Source organism: Chelonoidis abingdonii, chromosome 3 (assembly GCF_003597395.2).
Source record: "Chelonoidis abingdonii isolate Lonesome George chromosome 3, CheloAbing_2.0, whole genome shotgun sequence".
Lineage (NCBI taxonomy): Eukaryota > Metazoa > Chordata > Testudines > Testudinidae > Chelonoidis > Chelonoidis abingdonii.
The window spans coordinates 211649181-211669089 of NC_133771.1; the positions used below are offsets into that span (position 1 = coordinate 211649181).

The 19909-nt window shown below is 43.2% G+C and overlaps 2 protein-coding genes across 4 annotated transcripts in view; both read left to right on the top strand.

Moving 5' to 3' along the window:
- Positions 1 to 10065, top strand: PET117 (PET117 cytochrome c oxidase chaperone). The gene is made up of 2 exons (XM_032795880.2): positions 1 to 182; positions 9916 to 10065. Exons 1-2 carry the CDS (start codon positions 27 to 29, stop codon positions 10063 to 10065), a joined length of 306 nt encoding a protein of 101 aa, XP_032651771.1. The 5' UTR covers positions 1 to 26.
- Positions 9916 to 19909, top strand: part of KAT14 (lysine acetyltransferase 14) — a 22892-nt gene continuing 12898 nt past the window's right edge. Inside the window, exons 1-3 of one of the 3 annotated variants that reach the window (XM_032795877.2) lie at positions 9916 to 10629; positions 12090 to 12208; positions 18211 to 18332. In XM_032795877.2, the coding sequence (XP_032651768.1) occupies positions 10374 to 10629; positions 12090 to 12208; positions 18211 to 18332 (497 nt within the window). In that variant the 5' untranslated portion in view covers positions 9916 to 10373. Of the gene's footprint in view, positions 10630 to 12089; positions 12209 to 15658; positions 17138 to 18210; positions 18333 to 19909 lie in introns of those variants that run through there. The other 2 variants (XM_032795878.2, XM_032795879.2) reach the window with 2 other exon arrangements.

Genomic DNA, 19909 nt, shown 5'->3' on the forward strand with positions numbered 1-19909 from the left:
GCAGCAGCGGGCCGGCACGCACGCGCATGCACTGGCCGCTCGAGCTAGGCGGCTCGCGCTCCGCAAACGGCCGGGTGGGGGAGGGGATGTCTATGGCTTCCAAGGTGGCGCTGGGCATCTCCGTGCTGCTCTCGGCCGGGACGGTGGCCGCCGTGCACATCCAGCAGAGACGCGTCAAGGAGGTGAGGAAGCGTCACCTGCCGCCCCCGGGCTGAGGGGCCGGGGACTAGGGGGAGAGGGGGCGCCCCGCCCCACGCATGCGCTTTCCCTCACTCATAGCCCCGCCCCTTCTCATCTGGCCCCGCCCCACCCGTGGGGTGCGCCTCGACTCAGCCCAACCCGCCGTGAGGTTATGGCCCCGCCCCTCACTTAGAGCGACTCCCCCTCTTGTCCTGTCCTCTCGCTCATAGCCACGCCCCCTCACCTTTGGCCCCGCCCATACATGGTTCTGGCCCTGACCCTCAAGTAGAGTGACTGCCCTCCTGTCCTGCCCAGCTCTGAGCTCCGCCCCATCCTAGTCCAAGCTCCACCCACACTGTGCTCTTCTTCCTAGTGCCCTCCAGACCTGTCGTTCAGCACCTGCCCTGCAATTCCCTCCCCTCCCCACCCGATCCAGCATCCAGCTGGTCTGTTTCCAAATGGTGCCCATAATGCCGGAGTCACACGTTTGACTCTCGCGGGGCCCTGGGTCACGGTCTCCGACTCGCCTCGCTGGTGCGGGCATGCTCTAAGGGATCCCCTTCTCTGAGCTGTGCTATACGCGCTCGTGTTCCAGGGTATCTCCTTTCTCCCGGCTGCCCCGGGAGCATCTGAACCCATTCGTGCTTTGCGCCATTCCCCTCCTCTGAGCTATGCTGAGAGATTCTGTATGTGGGACCTCATCAACCTTCTCCTGGAATGGCCAAGATGGCCATTGGAAGCTGGAAAGCAGGGTACTCTTTGATTGTGGGGCCTATTTCTGTTCCCTTGTTTGATCATGTCTCTTTGCAGAGTTCCTCTGGGCAGTGTCCACTGAGTTCTTAGATGCCTTTGAGATGCAGCGGGTGCTGTCCAGGGTTCTCTGCTTGGGGTCCCATTCTGGTTCCTTGATTTTCAACCTTTAACCTCACTTCTGTTCCTACTTTTTCATTTGTTGTCCCATTTACTCACTTGTGGCCCAGGCTTAGCAGTTTTTCCCCCTGAGGGCCTTTGGTTTTGGGCAGGCCTAGGTCTGCCTGTCCCATACCTGCAAATAATACCTTTTCTCCCCTGTCTGTGCCCAGACCTTCCTCTGTTATGGCCCTCCTCTTTTAGTTCATATCAGCATTAGGCTAGTAAGTTTGGCCCTTTGGCTAGTATATGGCCAGTAAATTTTCCAAGCTCCTATCACATCTTCAAGCTCATCTCCTAGAAGCGCAATATATAGATACTCAGGTATTAAACTGATATTGGGGTAGACTTCTGTCTTGCTTAAGAGTGCACATTGGTTGCTGATTTGGGTGAAGTTATGGGAGGTGGTTGAGGAAAGGAGTTGATGGGAGATGGGGCATTGACTGACTTAACGGCTTGTTCCTTTGCATTTCATGGTTTGCACTGGTGGATATTCAGTCTAGCAATCCAATCTCTTAGCTTTAAACTTGAGAAGGTTCTTGCCTTGTACATACGTATCTGATAACTCCTAGTGAACCCCAACCCTGAAGGTAGTGTCCTACAAGGTATGAAGCATCACTTGAGAAGATGCTGAATCCTTGTATGGAGGAACCCAACTAAAAGTGTTCTAATTCGAAATGAAATACTTTTTTTGTAGGTGGGACTGGGAGCACTGCCTATAGCTAGGATTGTCCAACAGTTCCCGTTATAGGATCCCATTTTCAAGTCCTTATAACTTTGCCAAACTGTAATTGTTCAGATTGAAATTTCCAATACTGGTTGTATGTCTTGGTCTGATTTTTTTTCCAGCTAAAATAATTCAGCCATTTTCAAGGACAACAATGAAAATACATTGTTTTGCCCACATTAAAATAATTCTTTCAAACAGTTTGTTGAGAAGCACAAGCACCTCCTTGATTTGGAGCAAAGGCTTAGCATTTGACCTTTGTATCATGGATGTGCCTTTCTGCTGTTCTGTGAAAAACTGGCCAAATTATAAGCCTTTGAAATATTTAATTTCACACATGCTCAGTAGAGACTTGGTGGTATTTAGTAGCTAACTTCATTGAAGATTCAGTCTGTGCTGAGAATGCTCCATCTTGGGGCAGTAGGTTAGAATCTGAGTATTCCCTGCAATTGCTGCTCCCACTGCTTTGTGCTGGGATGAGGTTGGACACCAGAACTGAGAACAGGGGGACTGTCTTGTGCTCTCAGTTTTCCCACTGCTTCATCGCCAGGCAGCATGGAGAAGGAAACTACCTGACTTGTATGTAGAAGGTACAAGAGCCTGACTAGGAGCAGCGTTATTGAGGGACTTAGATTGAGACAAGGAACCTGGTGGCTGTGGAAAGAAATTGGGATTGGGATGAGTAGGAGGAGTAGGGTGAAACTAGGACTTGGATGGGGAACCCAGAAGGGAAGATGGACTGGGTAGGTAATGAGACTTGGTCTGGGATTAGGAGCCTAGAGGACTAGGACAGGAATCACGCTTGGGGAGAAAAGGTGTTCATTAAGTCAGCACCATCCATTCTGTGCACAGGGATGCGGTGAGGAAAAATAGCATGTGATCATGTAATTAAAGGCTGTATCATACTGCATCCATGCAAGGGGCTGAATTAAGGTGACACATTTGGCATTTCCTCACTCTTGAGTGCTTAACTGTGCAAATTTCGTGTTCTTTTAATGTAATTTGTGCATCTATGTGTATGTAAAAGGGAACTGTGTAGTGGATAAATTCATGTGGTTAGTCCCTCAAGAATGGCTCTTATATTTTTTAAGGTTACAAAAAGTATAGGGACTTAGCCTGACTCCAAACAGCCCTGTCCCCACCTTTCTCTGTATCTTTTCCAATGCTTCCTACCTTTCTATAAGTTTCCATAGCCCCATGCCACAATTCCTCCTTTAGTCCATAAGGCTTCTCTTCCCACTCCTGTTCCTGAGACTGTGAAGATTCTTGTAGGTTCAGCGGTGTTTCTGCTACTACCTTCAACTTCAGCTCCATTCACAGAATAGTGTTGAGTGTCTCTGGTGAGGCACATTCAAGATTGCCACTGTGCTTCTGACTGGAAATTCCAGAGGATGACGAATTGCAACAATTGTCCCGCTGCCAAGCAGATGTACTGTATTGCCAGATCTAATGGACTGAGTGAAATCCTTTAAAGGTGGAGGGTATATAGGAGCTTGCTGGTCAGCTCGGAAAATCTGTCTCTTGGGGCACAGTCAGCATTAGTATTTTGTTGGGTGGCCTGTGAAACAATGTTATGTCCCCATCACTTTCCACCCAAATGGTAATCTATTCCTCTGTCCATCATGATCACACTACTTTAGGCACAGACAGCTGGCCTAGAGATTTTAGGGAGGGTTAGTGAGATGATTCTTTGGGATACACCCCAAATTTAACTGTATTTTACATGAAATGATTGTGTTCACTGGGCGATACTTAGCATTCCCCAGAGCCGTGATGCAGAAGTGGGTTCCAGCGTCTTGATCCTTTCAACTTTAGTGATCAGCTTAAATTGGTTCACATTTTCAAGGCTCTGTTCACAAGCAATAGGGCCAAAAACTTACTGTTCTTAAATGAAATCTGAGGTTCTCCATTACATTTCTAGTTACCACAAATCCGGAGACCGATGGCCATAGACTTTATGGGGACATAAATATTACAAGGAAAGCAGAGTCCCTGGTTAGGGCTATGAGGGAAAGCAGAGACATGAAATGAAAAAGATGGTGCAGAGTGGGACGGAGGTGTGTAAGGATACAGCCTTCAAAGGTTCACATAGATCCTCTAGTTTCTTAGGGCTTGGCTACACTTGAGAGTTACAGCGCTGGTGGTGGCTTTACAGCGCTGTAACTTACTCCCCGTCCACACTGGGAAGGCACATACAGCACTGTATCTCCCTGGCTACAGTGCTGCATGTACTCCACCTCGACGAGAGGAATAAAGAGAATAGCGCTGCTGTTGCAGTGCTGGGGTGCCAGTGTAAATTGTGATTAATCTTACTACGCTGTAACTGACCTCCGGAACCTTCCCATAATGCTTTAAAGTAAAGATAACACTCTTTGTTTTGTTGTGATGCCTCTCTTTGTTTTGTTGTGAACTGGGGGCTCCCGGAGCTGCTTATCTAAAAAACAAACACAGCTCCTGTTTGCAGTGAATGAGGCAGGTAGGGGGATCCCTTTGGAACGTCCACAGCTAGTGTTTGCTTGAGAAGAAAGCAGCAGGGCGGGGGGTCCGTTTCGGAGTAGCTGCTTATCTGGTCTGTGAGGAAAAAAACAAAGAAGGCTATTTGCATTTAGTGAATGAGAGAGGGGTGGGGGAAGGGGTCAGAACTTGCAAGGCAGGGAGGTAACAGTGTCAGCTCCAAAAATCCACTCTCTCTGTCTCCCCCACGTTCCCTGTCACACTCCACCCCACCCTCCTCTTTTGAAAAGTGCATTGCAGCCACTTGAATGCTGGGATAGCTGCCCATAATGCACCACTCACAACACCGCTGCAAATGTGGCCACACTGCAGTGCTGGTAGCTGTCAGCGTGACCATACTGCAGCGCTTTCCCTACACAGCTGTACGAAGACAGCTTTAACTCCCAGCGCTGTACAGCTGCAAGTGTAGCCAAACCCTTAGCTATAACTAAGGCCTGGTCTGTACTTAAAAGTTAGGTCAGCATAGCTATGGTACTCAAGGGCCTGAAAAATGCTTCCATCAGCCTAGCTACTGTTGTTTGGGGAGGTGGTGTCCTGCAGCAACAGAAAAACACTTTTGGTCCCTGTAGAAAGCAGCTATGCTATGATGCTACAGCGGCATTGTTATGACGCTGTAACTGTGCCGTTGTCGTGCCCATAGTGTAGACATGGCTCAAACCTTGCACATCTGTGTACTCTTCTTCCAGCTCTCCTGTACTATATAAGCAAAAATGGCCTCTCTAATCCAGGGTCTGATAATCAGCAAGTACTAATGCTTTGTCTATGCTCAGAAGTGGACCAGTTTATGTAAATTGTTTTTCAAATTTAGTTAAACCAAGGCAGACCCCGAATGTGGACACTCTTAAATCAGTTCATGTCTGGCTTTTGTTGATTTAATTTAAGAAATTTTTGGCATTAATGAACTAATTTGAGATAAGCCAAGTGAATTTAAACTTGCACAGGTTTAACAAAATGGATGTAAAAATAAACGGGTGCAACTTCTGTGTATCGACCAGACCCAAGTTGGTTTGTATGTATTCTGATTGTGCTAATGATGAATGGTAGATCTCTGTCATTTGGGACAAAATATAAAGTTTTTTTGCAAAACCCATATATAGCTGTGTAGCACTAAAGTGAACGAAAACAGCCTGGTAGGTTACAGGACTGCTGTATTTTATTGGATAAAGAGAGATGCTTGATGCCTGCATTGATCAAAATCTCTTCCTCTTTTCTGTATTTTCATCAGTCTATCAGGGTAGTAGTAATTTTATAACCTGGATTAAATTGACTGAAACTGATGGGAAAGAACCTCTCTCATCAAATTCATTTCCAGAGAGATGGATATTTTTAGGTGAAATACTTTTTGTCTTTGACTCCATATTTTTTGACAATAAGATTAAAATATTTTTTGCACAAAATAGTTTTTCTTGATGATTTTGATGGAACAAATTATTTCCCTTGAAATGTGTACTTGGATTCTGGGTGAGAAATAAAGCCTCTTTCTGTTAGAACTGGTCACAATATTCACAGATAGGTTATTTCATAATTTTTGGGTCAATTTTTCAAATAAATGATTTGCAAATGCATTTTTAGCTCTATTCAGCCAGCCCTACATAGTATCAGACAATATTAATTAAAGTATTCATCGTTTTTGTCATTTGGCTATTCATTTATTCATAAATTATTTTTTCCAGCATTCAGCCAGTCAGTTGTAGTGCCTGTGAATACACTTGTGTCCTGATGATCACAGAATCACAGAACTGGAAGGGCCTTCAGAGGTCATCTATCTAGTCCAGCCCCCTGCATTCAAGGCGGGACTAAGTATTATCTTCTATACCATTCCTGACAGGTGTTTGTCTAACCTGCTCTTAAAAATCCCCAATGATGGAGATTCCACCATCTCCCTAGACAATTTATTCCAGTGCTTAACCACTCTGACAGTTAGGAAGTTTTTCCTAATGTTCAACTGCCCTTGCTCCAATTTAAGCCCATTTAACCTCTCCTCAGAGGTTAAGAACAACAATTTTTCTCCCTCCTCCTTGTAACAACCTTTTATGTACTTGAAAACTTTTGTCATGTACCCGCTCAGTCTTCTCTTCTCCAGACTAAACAAACCCAATTTTTCCAATCTTCCCTCATAGGTCATGTTTTCTAGACCTTTAATCATTTTTGTTGTTGTTCTTTGGACTTTCTCCAATTTGTCCACATCTTTCCTGACATGTGGCACCCAGAACTGGACACAATACCCTAACTGAGGCCTAATCAGCGCAGAGTAGAGCAGAAGAATTACCTCTCGTGTCTTGCTTACAATACTCCTGCTCATACATCCCAGAATGACGTTTGCTTTTTTTGCAACAGCGTTACACTGTTGACTCATATTTAGCTTGTGATCCACTATGACCCCTAGATCCCTTTCTGTGGTACTCCTTCCTAGGCAGTCATTTCCTATTTCATACGCGTGCAACTGATTGTTCCTTCCTAAGTGGAGTGCTTTGCATTTGTCCTTATTGAATTTCATCCTATTTACTTCAGACCATTTCTCCAGTTTGTCCAGATCATTTTGCATTTTAATCCTATCTTCCAAAGCACTTGCAACCCCTCCCAGCTTGGTATCATTTGCAAACTTTATAAATGTACTCTCTATGCCATTATCTAAATCACTGATGAAGATATTGTACTGAGCTGGACCCAGAACCGACCCTTGCGGGACCCCACTTGTTATGCCCTTCCAGCATGACTGTGAACCACTGATAACTACGCTCTGGGATCGATTTTCCAACCAGTTATGCACCCACCTTATAGCAACTCCATCTTGGCTGTATTTCCCTAGTTTGTTTATGAGATGGTCATGCGAGACAGTATCAAAAGCATTAACTAAAGTCAAGATATACCACATCTACCACTTCACCCCTATCCACGAGCTTGTTACCCTGTCAATGAAAGCTATCAGGTTGGTATGACACAATTTGTTCTTGACAAATCCATGCTGACTGTTATTTATCACCTTATCATCCTCTAGGTGTTTGCAAATTGATTGCTTAATTATTTGCGCCATTATCTTTCTGGGTACAGAAGTTAAGCTGACTGGTCTGTAATTCCCTGGGTTGTCCTTATTTCCCTTTTTATATATGGGCACTATATTAGACCTTTTCCAGTCTTCTAGAATCTCTCCTGTTCTCTATGACTTCTCAAAGATAATCACTGATGACTCAGATACCTCCTCAGTCAACTCCTTGAGTACTCTAGGATGCATTTCATCAGCCCCTGGTGATTTGAAGACATCTAACTTGTCTAAGTAATTTTTGACTTGTTCTTTCCCTATTTTAGACTCTGATCCTACCTCATTTTCATGGGCATTCACTATTTTAGATGTCCCATCGCCACCAACCTTTTTGGTGAAAACTGAAACAAAAGTCATTAAGGACCTCTGCCATTTCCACATTTTCTGTTGTGTTTCCCCCTTCATTGAGTAACAGGCCTACTCTGTCCTTGGTCTTCCTCTTGCTTCTAATGTATTTGTAGAATGTTTGCTTGTTTCCTTTTATGTCCTGAGCTAGTTTGATCTAATTTTGTGGCTTGGCTTTTCTAATTTTGTCCCTACAGATTTGTGTTCTTTGTTTATATTCATCCTTTGTAGTTTGCCCAAGTTTCCACTTTTTATAGGACTCTTTTTTGACTTTTAGATCATTGAAGATCTCCTGGTTAAGCCAGGGTTGTCTCTTGCCGTACTTCCTATCTTTCCTATGCAGTGGAATAATTTGCCCTTGTGCCCTTAACTGCCAACTGTTTTCAATTGTTTTTCCCCTTAGGCTTGTTTCCCGTGGATTTTACCTACCAACTCCCTGAGTATGCTAAAGTCTGCGTTCTTAAAATCCATTGTCTTTATTGTGCTTTTGTCCCTCCTACCGTTCCTTAGAATCGTGAACTCTACCATTTCATGATCACTTTCAGCAAAGCTGCCTTCCACTTTCAAATTCTCAACCAGTTCTTCCCTATTTGTCAAAATCAAATCTAGAACCGCCTCTCCCCTAGTAGCTTTCTCCACCTTCTGAAATAAAAAATTGTCTCCAATACATTCCAAGAATTTGTTGGATAATCTGTGCCCTGCTATGTTATTTTCCGAACAGATGTCTGGGTAATTGAAGTGCCCCATCACTACCAAGTCCTGTGCTTTGGATGATTTTGTTAGTTGTTTTAAAAAAAAAACAACATCATCCACGATGCAAAGACTTTTATGCCCAAGCTTAACTTTACATATATCAGTCAGTAAATTAGGCAGGCATGTAAGCCTCTCAAGGATCAAGATCATTGGTAGTAACAAAATATGGCCCTGATCCTGAAGTTGGATCCATGTGGACAGAACCCTGTGCTTGTTCCAGTATTGGCTTCCATGCAACCTTTTCATGGGTTTTCCTAATCAGATATAATATTTTAATATCTTCTGTTAAATGTGCCACCATCAACTTGACATCTACTAGGAGTTAGAAACAGTTTCAGGTACTGCGCCTGCCACATAGTTCCTTTGCCAGTTATTGTGGATTTGCAGATGTATTTTCTTGTTTTCAATATATCTTTCTTTCCTCTATTGTTGTGCAAAACACCCACATAAACAGAACAGGAAATTGGCAAAGGCCCAGATTCAACAGTTGAATCCACTTGCAGGGATCCAGTTTCAGGATCAAGGTCTGACTATACAGGAAAAACAGTTAAATGGACTATATACAACGTACTGTGAGCTCTGTGAGGGTGGATCCCTATGTGTGCATGGGAATCCCCACTGAAGTCTGGGGGCTCTGCATGGGTGCAGAGGTCTGTCCATGGGATTAGGACCAAAATGCTGTCAAGTGCACAAAATAAAGAAAGCGGAAAACCTGTTTCTCTTTCAGTTACAGTAATCCTATTACATTTTCATTTAAAAGTTGCCTCCGTGTTGTATATATCAATGTCTGATTACCATTTTGAAGAAAGAACATATTTGTAGAATCACATATTACTTTTTCAAGAGCCCACAATAAACGTGCTGTGGGACCTCCAGTGGATCTCCAGCAAAACCAGGGAAGACTTTACATACTAGATATTTTTAAGTTTAAAAAAAACCAAGCTGAAAGCAACCTTTTCAGTCAGCTTTTATACATCATAAAGAAGCAGAAAAGTTCTTCTTAACATTCTTTTCAGGTCACCTTCAAATTCTTCTCAAGCAGAGGAACACAAGTTGAGAAATTTGGGGCAGATTAGTTGAGTTCTGGTAAGGATGGGGGAGAAGTCAATCTTCTGTGGAGAGATTGCTGTCTCTCCAGAACATTGTAGAGCTTATCAATATACAGTATTTACTGTTGTCCAACACTTTATCATTATATTAAGATCATACAGCTAAGCCAACAAGTACAGTATTTCTGGCATGCGACCAGCAGTTTATCAACATCCACACATCAGATCTCAGCTCTTGTAATTTTAGACTCCAAACGTAGCTCAGGTCACTAATAGAATTAAAGATTTGCAACAGTTATGCACTTGGCAGTGCTGTGACAGATGTTGGAATGCAAATGGGCATTCATTCTACGCAACTCAGGACACACTATAATGAACTATGTCTCTTGTATTTTCAGAGGCTGCATGAAGGAGTAATCCGAGACCTTGAGAGACAAAGCCGTAAACTGGAAAACATTCGTCTTTTACAAGAACAGATTACTCTGACCAAGCAACTCGAAGCAGAAAGAGACCAGATGTTAATGGAAAAGGGGTCCCAACAATCCTAGACCTAGAACTGAAGTATTAGAATTGGACTGAGGAACACAGCAAGGATTTGTATTTGATTATTCTCAGGTGTTTGAGTAAACAGAAGTCGTTTCTGAAAGTCCATCTCTGTTAGATACATTTTAATCAAGTCCAGGAAATTATATACATTAAGTGCAAACACAAAGTTTTTTCTCTAGCTTCTGTATTTTCACGTGTGCAGAAGGCTTCATACTTGGCTGGCTCACCTTATATGGATAGTATTTTAAATGCTGGGAGGGAGAGCCCCATGTAATGTAAAAAAAAATCTTCCTCTACTTGCCAAGAAGGGATGGATAATAACGTTCACATGAGTGGGCTGATGAGTCGTCATGATGACGAAGCTACGAGGACATCAACTTCAGAAGGGCTGGAGGAGGGTGAAGTGGAAGGGGAGACTCTCCTGATTGTCGAATCTGAGGATCAGGCTTCAGTGGATTTATCCCATGATCAGAGTGGAGACTCCTTGAACAGTGATGAAGGGGATGCATCCTGGATGGAGGAGATGTCCTATTACTGTGAGAAGTGTCAAAAGTGGATACCAGCAAGTAAGAGTCAAGATTTTCCTCTATTATCTTTGTCACTTTCCTTTTCTGGATTTACTTGTTCTTTTCCTCCCAGAAAATAATGCATGTTTTTTTCCTGAATGTATAATGGATAGAGCACTGGTCTGGTACTCAGGAGATCTGGGTTATATTCCCAGCTTTGTCACTGGCCTGCTGTGTGACCTTGGGCAAGTCAGTGCCCCTCTCTGTGCTTTAGTTTTCCCATCTGTAAAATAGGAACAATGACATTTGCTTTGTAAAGGTCTACCAATGAAAAGTGCTACATAAGAGCTAACTATTATTATTTTCCTGATTGGTCTGTCATTTCAGTGGGATGTATGAATAAATTTCAGCCGTCTGTATATAGGAATGGTTCTGTGGTATCCTGAACTTAGATTAGCATTCACTGAACAATATAAAACCAGTAGCAGCAGCCCTGGGAAGAAGGTGTATTGTGTTAAATAGCTAAAATGATCTTTCCAATATCTCTATTTAACATTATATAAACTCTTTTAGCTTTCTTCATATTCTAGTACAGCAGTTTTTCCTTTCCAAAATCAAGATCTACCTGAAGACTGTTCATTTTGTGGCAGGAAATATTGAATTCTTCTGGCTTGCTCCATACCTGTCAGCTAGTTCAACTGCCTAGTTTGCCAAAAGCTGTAGTGTGAAATCCCTTCTCCAGTGAAGTTATTGAGAGTTTTTCCATTGAGTTTACTAGACCCAGGATTTCACATTTGGTGTTCAGTAGGAAGAAGTTAAAGGAACACAGTCAACTTGAAACCTAGTCTATTTAGGTACAACATCTGATCCTGTGTCCTTTTGCCAGTGTTTACAATCAGTTTTTATGTTTCATTTTTTTCTTTTTTTCTGTTTGAAAGACCCATACAAAGGAAATCGATCACCAGAATGATCAGTGAAAGTGACTAGACACAAAGTGCTGTCAAATGCACAATGTAAACAAGCTGAAAAAAATGGAAATATGTTTTTTTAATCACTTTCAGTTAGTGTTTCAGTTACAGTCTGAGAAAGGTACTGAGTGTGTCAGTATCACTACCTTTCCCAGCCCTGAAGAAGAGCTCTGTGTAGCTTGAAAGCTTGTCTTTCTCATCAACATAAGTTGGTCCAATAAAAGATAATATTTCACACACTTTCTCTCTCTAATATCCTGGGACTGACTCGGCTCCAGTAACACTGCATGTATTAAAATCTTTGCCTTTTTACATGTATTCAAATATTAGATAGGAAAGCCCATCTTTAATGTGTGTTTTTTAATTGATCCTTTGTTGACTTCTGTAACTGTAAATTAAGCATCACATCAAGTTTCTATACTTCTGTTATGGAATTATCAGGGTTGCTGATCTCTTGCTCAGCAGATAAACGCTGTTCTGAATTCGAGTTTACTTTGCTCCATTTTTCCTATAAAAGGACTGAGGCATATCCCTTTTGCTTGTTTGTTTTAGGTCAGCTGAGAGAACAACTCAGCTACCTCAAGGGAGATAACTTTTTCAGGTTTACTTGCTCTGATTGCTCAGAAGATGGGAAGGAGCAGTTTGAACGGCTGAGGCTAACTTGGCAGCAAGTAAGTAAAAGCATTCACTCGGGCATAAAACCAACAAGATCTTCAAAAGTTGCTGTGTGTACAATATACATAACACCTAGAAATTTGGAGTCAGTCACAGGTGATAAAAAAATTTGCCTATGAGTTTTTTGTGGATTGCTATGTACCTGCTTATCAGGAAGTGGGACTTTTGTGAGCAAATTGAAAAGATCATCTTAACTTGTTGTAAAAAAGCCAAATTCCCCATTTTTCATCAATACTCTGCATTGTTCAATACAACTGAACACAATTTTAGAAAAGTAAAGAGAATGTGATTTAGCTGCTGTGCATTTAACCATTTTTTGGCATATGGACATTGCTGGAAAAGTAATAAGCAAAACACAAAATGTCCAGTAAATTCTTGGAATGTTTTGGTCACAACTTTTTGTTTCAGAAAATAGAGGGAGTAACTGGGGGCAGCCATTTAAAATTTGATTCTAATAGGGAGGAATTATAGACTCATAGACTCGTAGGTCAGAAGGGACCAATATGATCATCTAGTCTGACCTCCTGCACAAAGCAGGCCACAGAACCCTACCCATCCACTTTTATAACAACTCCTAACCCATGACTGAGTTATTGAAGTTCTCAAAATTGTGGTTTGAAGACCTCAAGCTGCAGAGAATCCACCAGCAAGTGACCCATGCCCCACGCTGCAGAGGAAGGCGAAAAACCTCCAGGGCCCCTGCCAATCCGCCCTGGAGGAAAATTCCTTCCCGACCCCAAATATGGCGATCAGCTAAACCCTGAGCATGTGGGCAAGACTCACCAGCCAGCACCCAGGAAAGAATTCTCTGCAGTAACTCAGATCCCATCCCATCCAACATCCCCTCACAGACCATTGAGCAGACTTATCTGCTGATAATCCAAGATCAATTGCCCAAATTAAACTATCCCATCATATCATCCCCTCCATATACTTATCAAGCTTAGTCTTAAAGCCAGATAAGTCTTTTGCCCCCACTACTTCCCTCGGAAGGCTGTTCCAGAACTTCACTCCCCTAATGGTTAGAAACCTTCGTCTAATTTCAAGTCTAAACTTCCTAATATCCAGTTTGTACCCATTTGTCCTTGTGCCTACATTAGTACTAAGCTTAAATAATTCCTCTCCCTCCCTAACGTTAATCCCCCTGATATATTTATATAGAGCAAGCATATCCCCCCGGAGCCTTCTTTTGGCTAGGCTAAACAAGCCAAGCTCTTTGAGTCTCCTTTCATAAGGCAGGTTTTCCATTGGTTGCAAATCTGCTGGTGAAAGGCAGTTTGGGTGAAAGGGGTCATGAAATGATAGTATTTATGATTCTAAGGAAAGGAAGAAGTGAGAACCACAGAGTAAGAACAATGGATTTAAAAAAAAAACAGACTTTAACAAACTCGGAACTGGTAGGTAAGTCTCACAAGAAAAAAATTCTAAAGGAAAAGAATTCAGAGAGCTAGTAGTTTCTCAGAGAGACAGTATTAACACGACAACAGCAAACTATCTTGCTGCAAAGGAGAGGAAGAATAGTAATAGGCCAATGTGGCTGCCTGAGGAGGTCTTTGATGACCTGAAAATCAAAAAGGAATCATTCAAAAAGTTGAAACATGGACAAATAGTTAAAGATGAGTACAAAAGAATAGCATAAGCAGGTAGGGACAAAATCAGAAAGACTGAGGAACACAAACTGAGGTACATCTAGCAAGGGACGTAAGAGGCAATAAGGAGAGGTTCTATAAATATATTAGGAATAAGAGAAAGATGAAGGAAAGAGTAGGTTCACTACTTAGCAGGGAAGGATAGCTAAGAAAGGATGACAGCCAGGCAGGCTGAGGTGTTGAATGCCTCTTTTGCTTCAGTCTTCACTAAAAAGATTCATTGTGACCAGATGCGTAACACTGTTTAACAAGGGGAAGTAACACAAGGCAGAATAGGGAAAGTGCAGGTTAAAGAATATTTAGATAAATTAGATGTTTTCAAATCAGTGGGATACTAGGGTACTTAAGGAACTAGCTGAAGCAATTTTGGAATTACTAGCGATTACCGTGGAGAACTCATGAAGGACAGGTGAGGTCCTAGAGGACGGGAAAAAGGCAAATATAAAACCTGTTTTTAAAAAGGAGAACAAAGAGGATCCTGGGAATTAGGGACCAGTCAGCCTAACTTTGATACCTGGAAAGATACCGGAACAAATTATTAAACAATCAGTCTGTACGCACCTAGAGGATAATAGGGTAATAAATAAAAGCCAGCGTGGGTTTGACAAGAACAAATCATGCCAAACTAACCAAATTTCCTTCTTTGACAGGGCTACCGGTCTGGTGGATGGGGGAAGCAGTAGACATGATATATATTTATTTTAGTAAGACTTTTGACAGTCTCGCAAGACATTTTCATTAGCAAACTAGAGAAATGTGGGCTAGATGAGATTACTATACGGTAGGTGCACTTGTTGAAAAACCATACTGAAAGAGTAGTTATCTGTGGTTCACTGTCAAACTGGGAAGACGTATCTATGAGGTCGCAAAGGGGTCTGTCTAGGATCTTGTACAGTGCAGTATTTACAATGAAGACTGGAATAATGGAGTGGAGAATGTGCTTATAAAATAGGCAGGTGTCACCAAACTGGGAGAGGTTGCTAGCACTTTGGAGGACAGGATTAGAATTCAAAAAGACCTTGATAAATTGGAGAATTGGTCTGAGATCAACAAGATAAAAAATTCAGTAAAGAGAAGTGCAAAGTGTTACGCTTAGGGGAAGAAAAATCAAAGGCACAATTACAGAATGGGGAATAACTGGCTAGGCGATAGTACTGTCGAAAAGAATGTGAGGGTTATAGTGGATCACAAACCAACAGTGTGATGCGTTTGTGTTTTTTTTTTTTTTTTTAAAAAAGGGGGTGGGGCAGGCAGCAAATATAATTCTGTGGCATAGTCACAGGAATGTGGTATGTTAGACATAAAAGGCAATTATCCTGCTCAGCTCGGCATTGGTAAGGCCACAGCTGGAGTATTGTCTAGTTCTGGGTGCCATGCTTTTAAAAAAAAAAGATATGGACAAACTAGAGAGGGTCCAGAGGCGAGCAACACAAATGATAAAATATATTAGAAGCCCTGACCTATGCAGAAAGATTACAAAATTGGGCATATTTAGTCTTAAGAAAAGAAGACAGGGCAGATGGATAACAGTCCTCAAATACATTAAGGGCTATTATAAAGAGGAGGGTGATCAATTTTCCTCCATGTTCACTGAAGGACAGACAAGAAGTAATGGGCTTAATCTGCAGCCAGGAAGATTTAGGTTAGATATTAGGAGAAACTTTCTAAGTGTAAGGATGGTTAAGTACTGGGTAGATTACTTAAAGAGGTTGTGGAATCCCTATCACTGAAGTTTTAAAGAACAGGTTAGACAAACACCTGTCCAAGATGGTCTAGCTATACTTGGGCCTGTCTTTGGGAATGGACTAGATGACTTCTCAAGGTCCCTTCCAGACCTATGATGCTTTGATTTGGCTATGATTTAAAGCCAGTGGGATGTCTGTGTACAAGCCAAATGGCTTTTGGATCCCAGAAAACAAATAAATCTCTGCTCCACACAGCTCAGAAAAGCTCCAGATTGGCTGCATGCATATTAGTAATAGTCTTTGCTGGGATTTACTGTTTTAGCCAGTCATGAAGCCTCAACCCCAAATAATCTCTGATTTATGTAGCAGTAACTTTGGCCCAACAGTGACATCTCTGAAGGATTTCTTACAGGATATGCAGCTTAGTTTTGATTACAGTTGCAATCAAGAGTCCCAGTTGTCCTCACTGCAGGGCTTCAAGAGCTAAGTAAATCTGACAGACCTTAAGGTGTTTCCCCAGATCACTTCCTTGCTTAGGCAAGGCTGGGATATTCACTCAGCTGGAATAGGACTGAATCTGACTGGGGTACATCATCTGAGTATAACAGTTGGAATGTTTCTTACTGTTCAGTTAAAGAAATGGAAGAGAAGAATTTAGCTAACTTAGACATGCTGTCACAAATCCGTATATGCATCGCAGAATGGTGAATCTGATCCAGCAGTGGCAGCTGTTGCCATTCAGCGTTCTTTATTTCAGATACAGGATCCCAGCCAATATGTACAGTGCTGTGGTGCTGAGGCCTGTGTTCATGCCCTCTGGGCAGTAGTGATGCTCTGTCTCAGCATGAATCATTAGAAATGTCCACTGGCCATTGCTGCTGCTCATGGGCCCAACGTTTTGTGTGCGCACATTTTCTAACTGAAGTTAGTAATAATATTCGATGCCCCAGAGCACTGGAGCTGCTTTGTGCTACTCCAGCTGGCACTAAGCAGGCTCTGAGCTGGCAGATCCAGCCACTTGAGGATTTGGCCTCCTTCAGGTAGCTTAGAGCTTCTGTAGTAACTTCTATGTCACCCTCTTCTAGCAGCCAGCATGGGTGTATGGCCTGGTGAAAGGGGCTATAGTCAGGGCATCTTGACACTCCCGTGATCCTCAGCAATCCCTGGATCCAGAAAAGCTTCTAGGGATCATTGGCTGCAGGTGCAAGATAGACCAGCTTGACAGCCGAATTTGTCGGGGATTGGGCTGGTGCTAGGAAATCATAGGATCTTGGGGATGCATAGGTGCCCCCCCTCACCTCTCCTACTCCAAATGTGCACTGAGCTTAGCTTGGCCAGTCCAGAGATTCTGGTTCAATAAATACTACTAGCATTAGACTACATCGGTTTCTAGTATAGAGGAAGAAGAGTGACAAAGGGGAGAGAGTCAGAGGTAACAAGGAAGAAAGACAAGAGAAGACAAAGAAAATGCGCCTTCTCAGAGGCAGTTTAGACAAGAAGCAGTGTCTCCAGGATAGCCAAGCCTGGTGTTGGGAAGTGGCAGAATCACCTTAGCTGGCATATGAAAAAACCCAGATTCCTTGATCTTAAGGTGAGAAGGGACTATCATGACCATCTAATTTTACCTATTGAAAGGAGCAGTGTTTTTAAAATTCTGACCTGTGTTTTGTTATTGGTGGAACACTGTCCCACCTAGCTGTTCCTGCAATGACCCTGGGTTCAGTGTGTTAACTTATAGAGCAGCAGTTATCAAACATGGAAAGGATTTTTGGGAAAAAAAACTAGAGTATATCTGTGTTCTCCCATTAGCATTAGTGGGAGTGAAGCCTAGAAACCCACAGTACTTGGTTAGGAGACCATCTCCTGCCAAAGTAGGTTCCAGAGCCCTAAGGAAGAAGAGAGACAGCCTCCAAGGTAGTTGAGTGATTGACAGCAGGAGCTCCAAACCCATCTGCACCATGAATACTTGTACTCCAGGCTGAAATGGTTCAGTGTAATTGACAGTTTGTCCTCTTAGATTTATTCACAAACAAGACTGATTTCCAAAACTGCTTTAATTTAGGCTCTTAGTGAGTCAACTGAGTTTGTTTGTGATGTATGTAAATGTGCTCTAAAAGAACTGTGTTCAATAAAGACAAAGCAAAAGCAGAGTGATCCATGGGATACAATGTATTTTATGGAGTGCTCTGTTTTTACTGGATTCTGAGTGGAAAGAAGACATTAAGCAAATAAAGCCACCCAAAGAGTCTGTTCTTGTGCACACATTTCTACAGGATTAGCAAACTGGAGCATTTGCTACCCATCTTTTCTGGAGAGAAAAGATATTGTGTCCCCAGTCTGGATCCTCAACCCTGATATAGTTCCTTTATGCACTCAAGCTGTGCAGAGGGGCTGTAAAGTAGCATCACCAGATAGCTGAGGATTCCCCTGGCATGCGAGAGTCCCTGGGTGAGTAAAGCAGGTGAGCGTGACAAACATTAGGAAGGACAGAAGAAAGGATGAGTGCAGGTAACAAGATCATGGGTTACATAGATTGGCTGTATGGTTGTGAATGAATTGGAAGCTTTGCATAAATAGGTAAAATGAGAAAAGAGTGGAATGGGTGTTTCCTCACCAGACAAAATGGTAATAGACCAGTTGAATCCATTCCCTTTTATGTTCCAGGTTGTTATGCTGGCGATGTACAACCTGTCTCTGGAAGGAACTGGCCGTCAAGGATACTTCAGATGGAAAGAAGATATTTGTGCTTTTATTGAGAAACACTGGACTTTCCTATTAGGGAACAGGTAAAGCCAATATTTCCCTGAAACTTGGAATGGAGATCAAAGAGGGAAAAAATTGTGTTGCTCAGTTGGGAAACAGGAATCCCAGATTATTCAGAGATTTCTCTCTCTCTTCAATTCAGGGCAGACAAGAAGGAAGAAAGTGGGTTTTCAAAATGTTTAAGAAGATTAATTTAAAATTAAATTAAAACACTGATCTTATGCCACTGGCCCACTCAGCCTGCTGCCGGCCTGGAGTTCTATTCACCTAGTTCGGCAGCGGGCTGAGCGGGGCCTGCGGGGCCCCAGCTGGTAAGGGGCCAGCAGCCGGGACCCCAGGCCGGCAGCGTGAGGCTGAACCCAGGACAATCTTAAATGTCTGGCTTGCCCTGTGGCAGCCTACAAAAAATTCAGCACTGTCTGACCTGCTGTCACAGGGTGAGGGGCCATTTAAAGGGAGTCTGGGTTCAGTCTCGCATGTGACTAGGTTATGTCTCAGTCCACTAGATCATGTGATTCAAAACCAGGCCTGCTGGGAAATGCAAAGGCAGCCTGAGAGAGCACTCAGAGAGAGTTCAGGGAGTCTGTGGAAGAGGGCAGGTTGGTAACAACTCTCCAGTGCTCCCAGGCAGAAGGCCTGAGAGAGAGACAGAACTGCAGGGAGCAAGTGCCTATTGAGGAACAAGTCTTAGCTGAGGGACTTGCAGGAGTAGGCTGCTGCTAGGGGAGAAGCCACAGCTTGGAGGGCTGCAAAGGACTGTGAGCCTGAGGAGAAGAGCTGTAGCATGCACAGAACTGCGTACCCTGTATGAAAGGTGAGAGCTATCTGGGAAGGCTGGATGGAAAAAGGGCAGTTAGTGAGAAAAGACCCACAGGCTGAAGCTGGATTAAGTGGGGAAGAAGGGGAACCCGAGGCAGTGACAGTGCCGGAAGCCTGAGAGGGTAAAGGCAAAGAGCGCATCCTCTTCACAAATGCAAAACAAAAGCGAAAAGGCAGTTAAAAAAAAATCACACTAGTGCTAATACCAGTGGAAGAAAAGGAAGGAGAAGTTCTGCTCCTTTCCTCCTCGTTCTTTGTCCTCACCATGTCTCCCTGCTTCCCCCTTGCCTGACTCCCAGGGGAGCACCACTTCAAAATACGACGGAGGTGGCTGCCATTTCATCTTGAAGTGGCACGTTCCCCAGGAGCAGAGGGGGGTGAGGGCAGGGTTGGGAGAGAGCATCCCCCTACTTTTTTTCAAAAAGCATCACTGTGCAGCCACCCCTCAACCAGCACCTGCCTCCTCCACCCAGAACCGGCTAGGGGTTCTCAAGCCCACACTCCTGGCTGCTTTTTTCAAGTCCCCACAGAGCATAAACAGACGAGAGGGCCTGTGCTATACCACAGAAAACTTTTGCCAAATACACTGAAATCCAGGTTCTCAGAGCAGTTTTGTCAGGAGTTTAAATTAGGGCTGTGACGAGTTTGATCACAGAACCCACCCCTTGGGAGCTGCCACCTTATGTGCCAAGACTACTTCTGCCCCTGCTTTCCTGCCCCGTCAGCTTAGGACTTCAGTGCCCTGCCTGGTTTGAGCCAGACTCGCTAGCCTGCTGCAAAC

What these genes read in the sequence shown, in the direction of transcription:
- PET117 (XM_032795880.2), top strand. Translation starts at nt 27, where the DNA reads ATGCACTGGCCGCTCGAGCTAGGCGGCTCGCGCTCCGCAAACGGCCGG. An exon ending in AGCAGAGACGCGTCAAGGAG is followed by an intron (nt 183 to 9,915) that starts GTGAGGAAGCGT and finishes TTGTATTTTCAG; the next exon opens with AGGCTGCATGAAGGAGTAAT.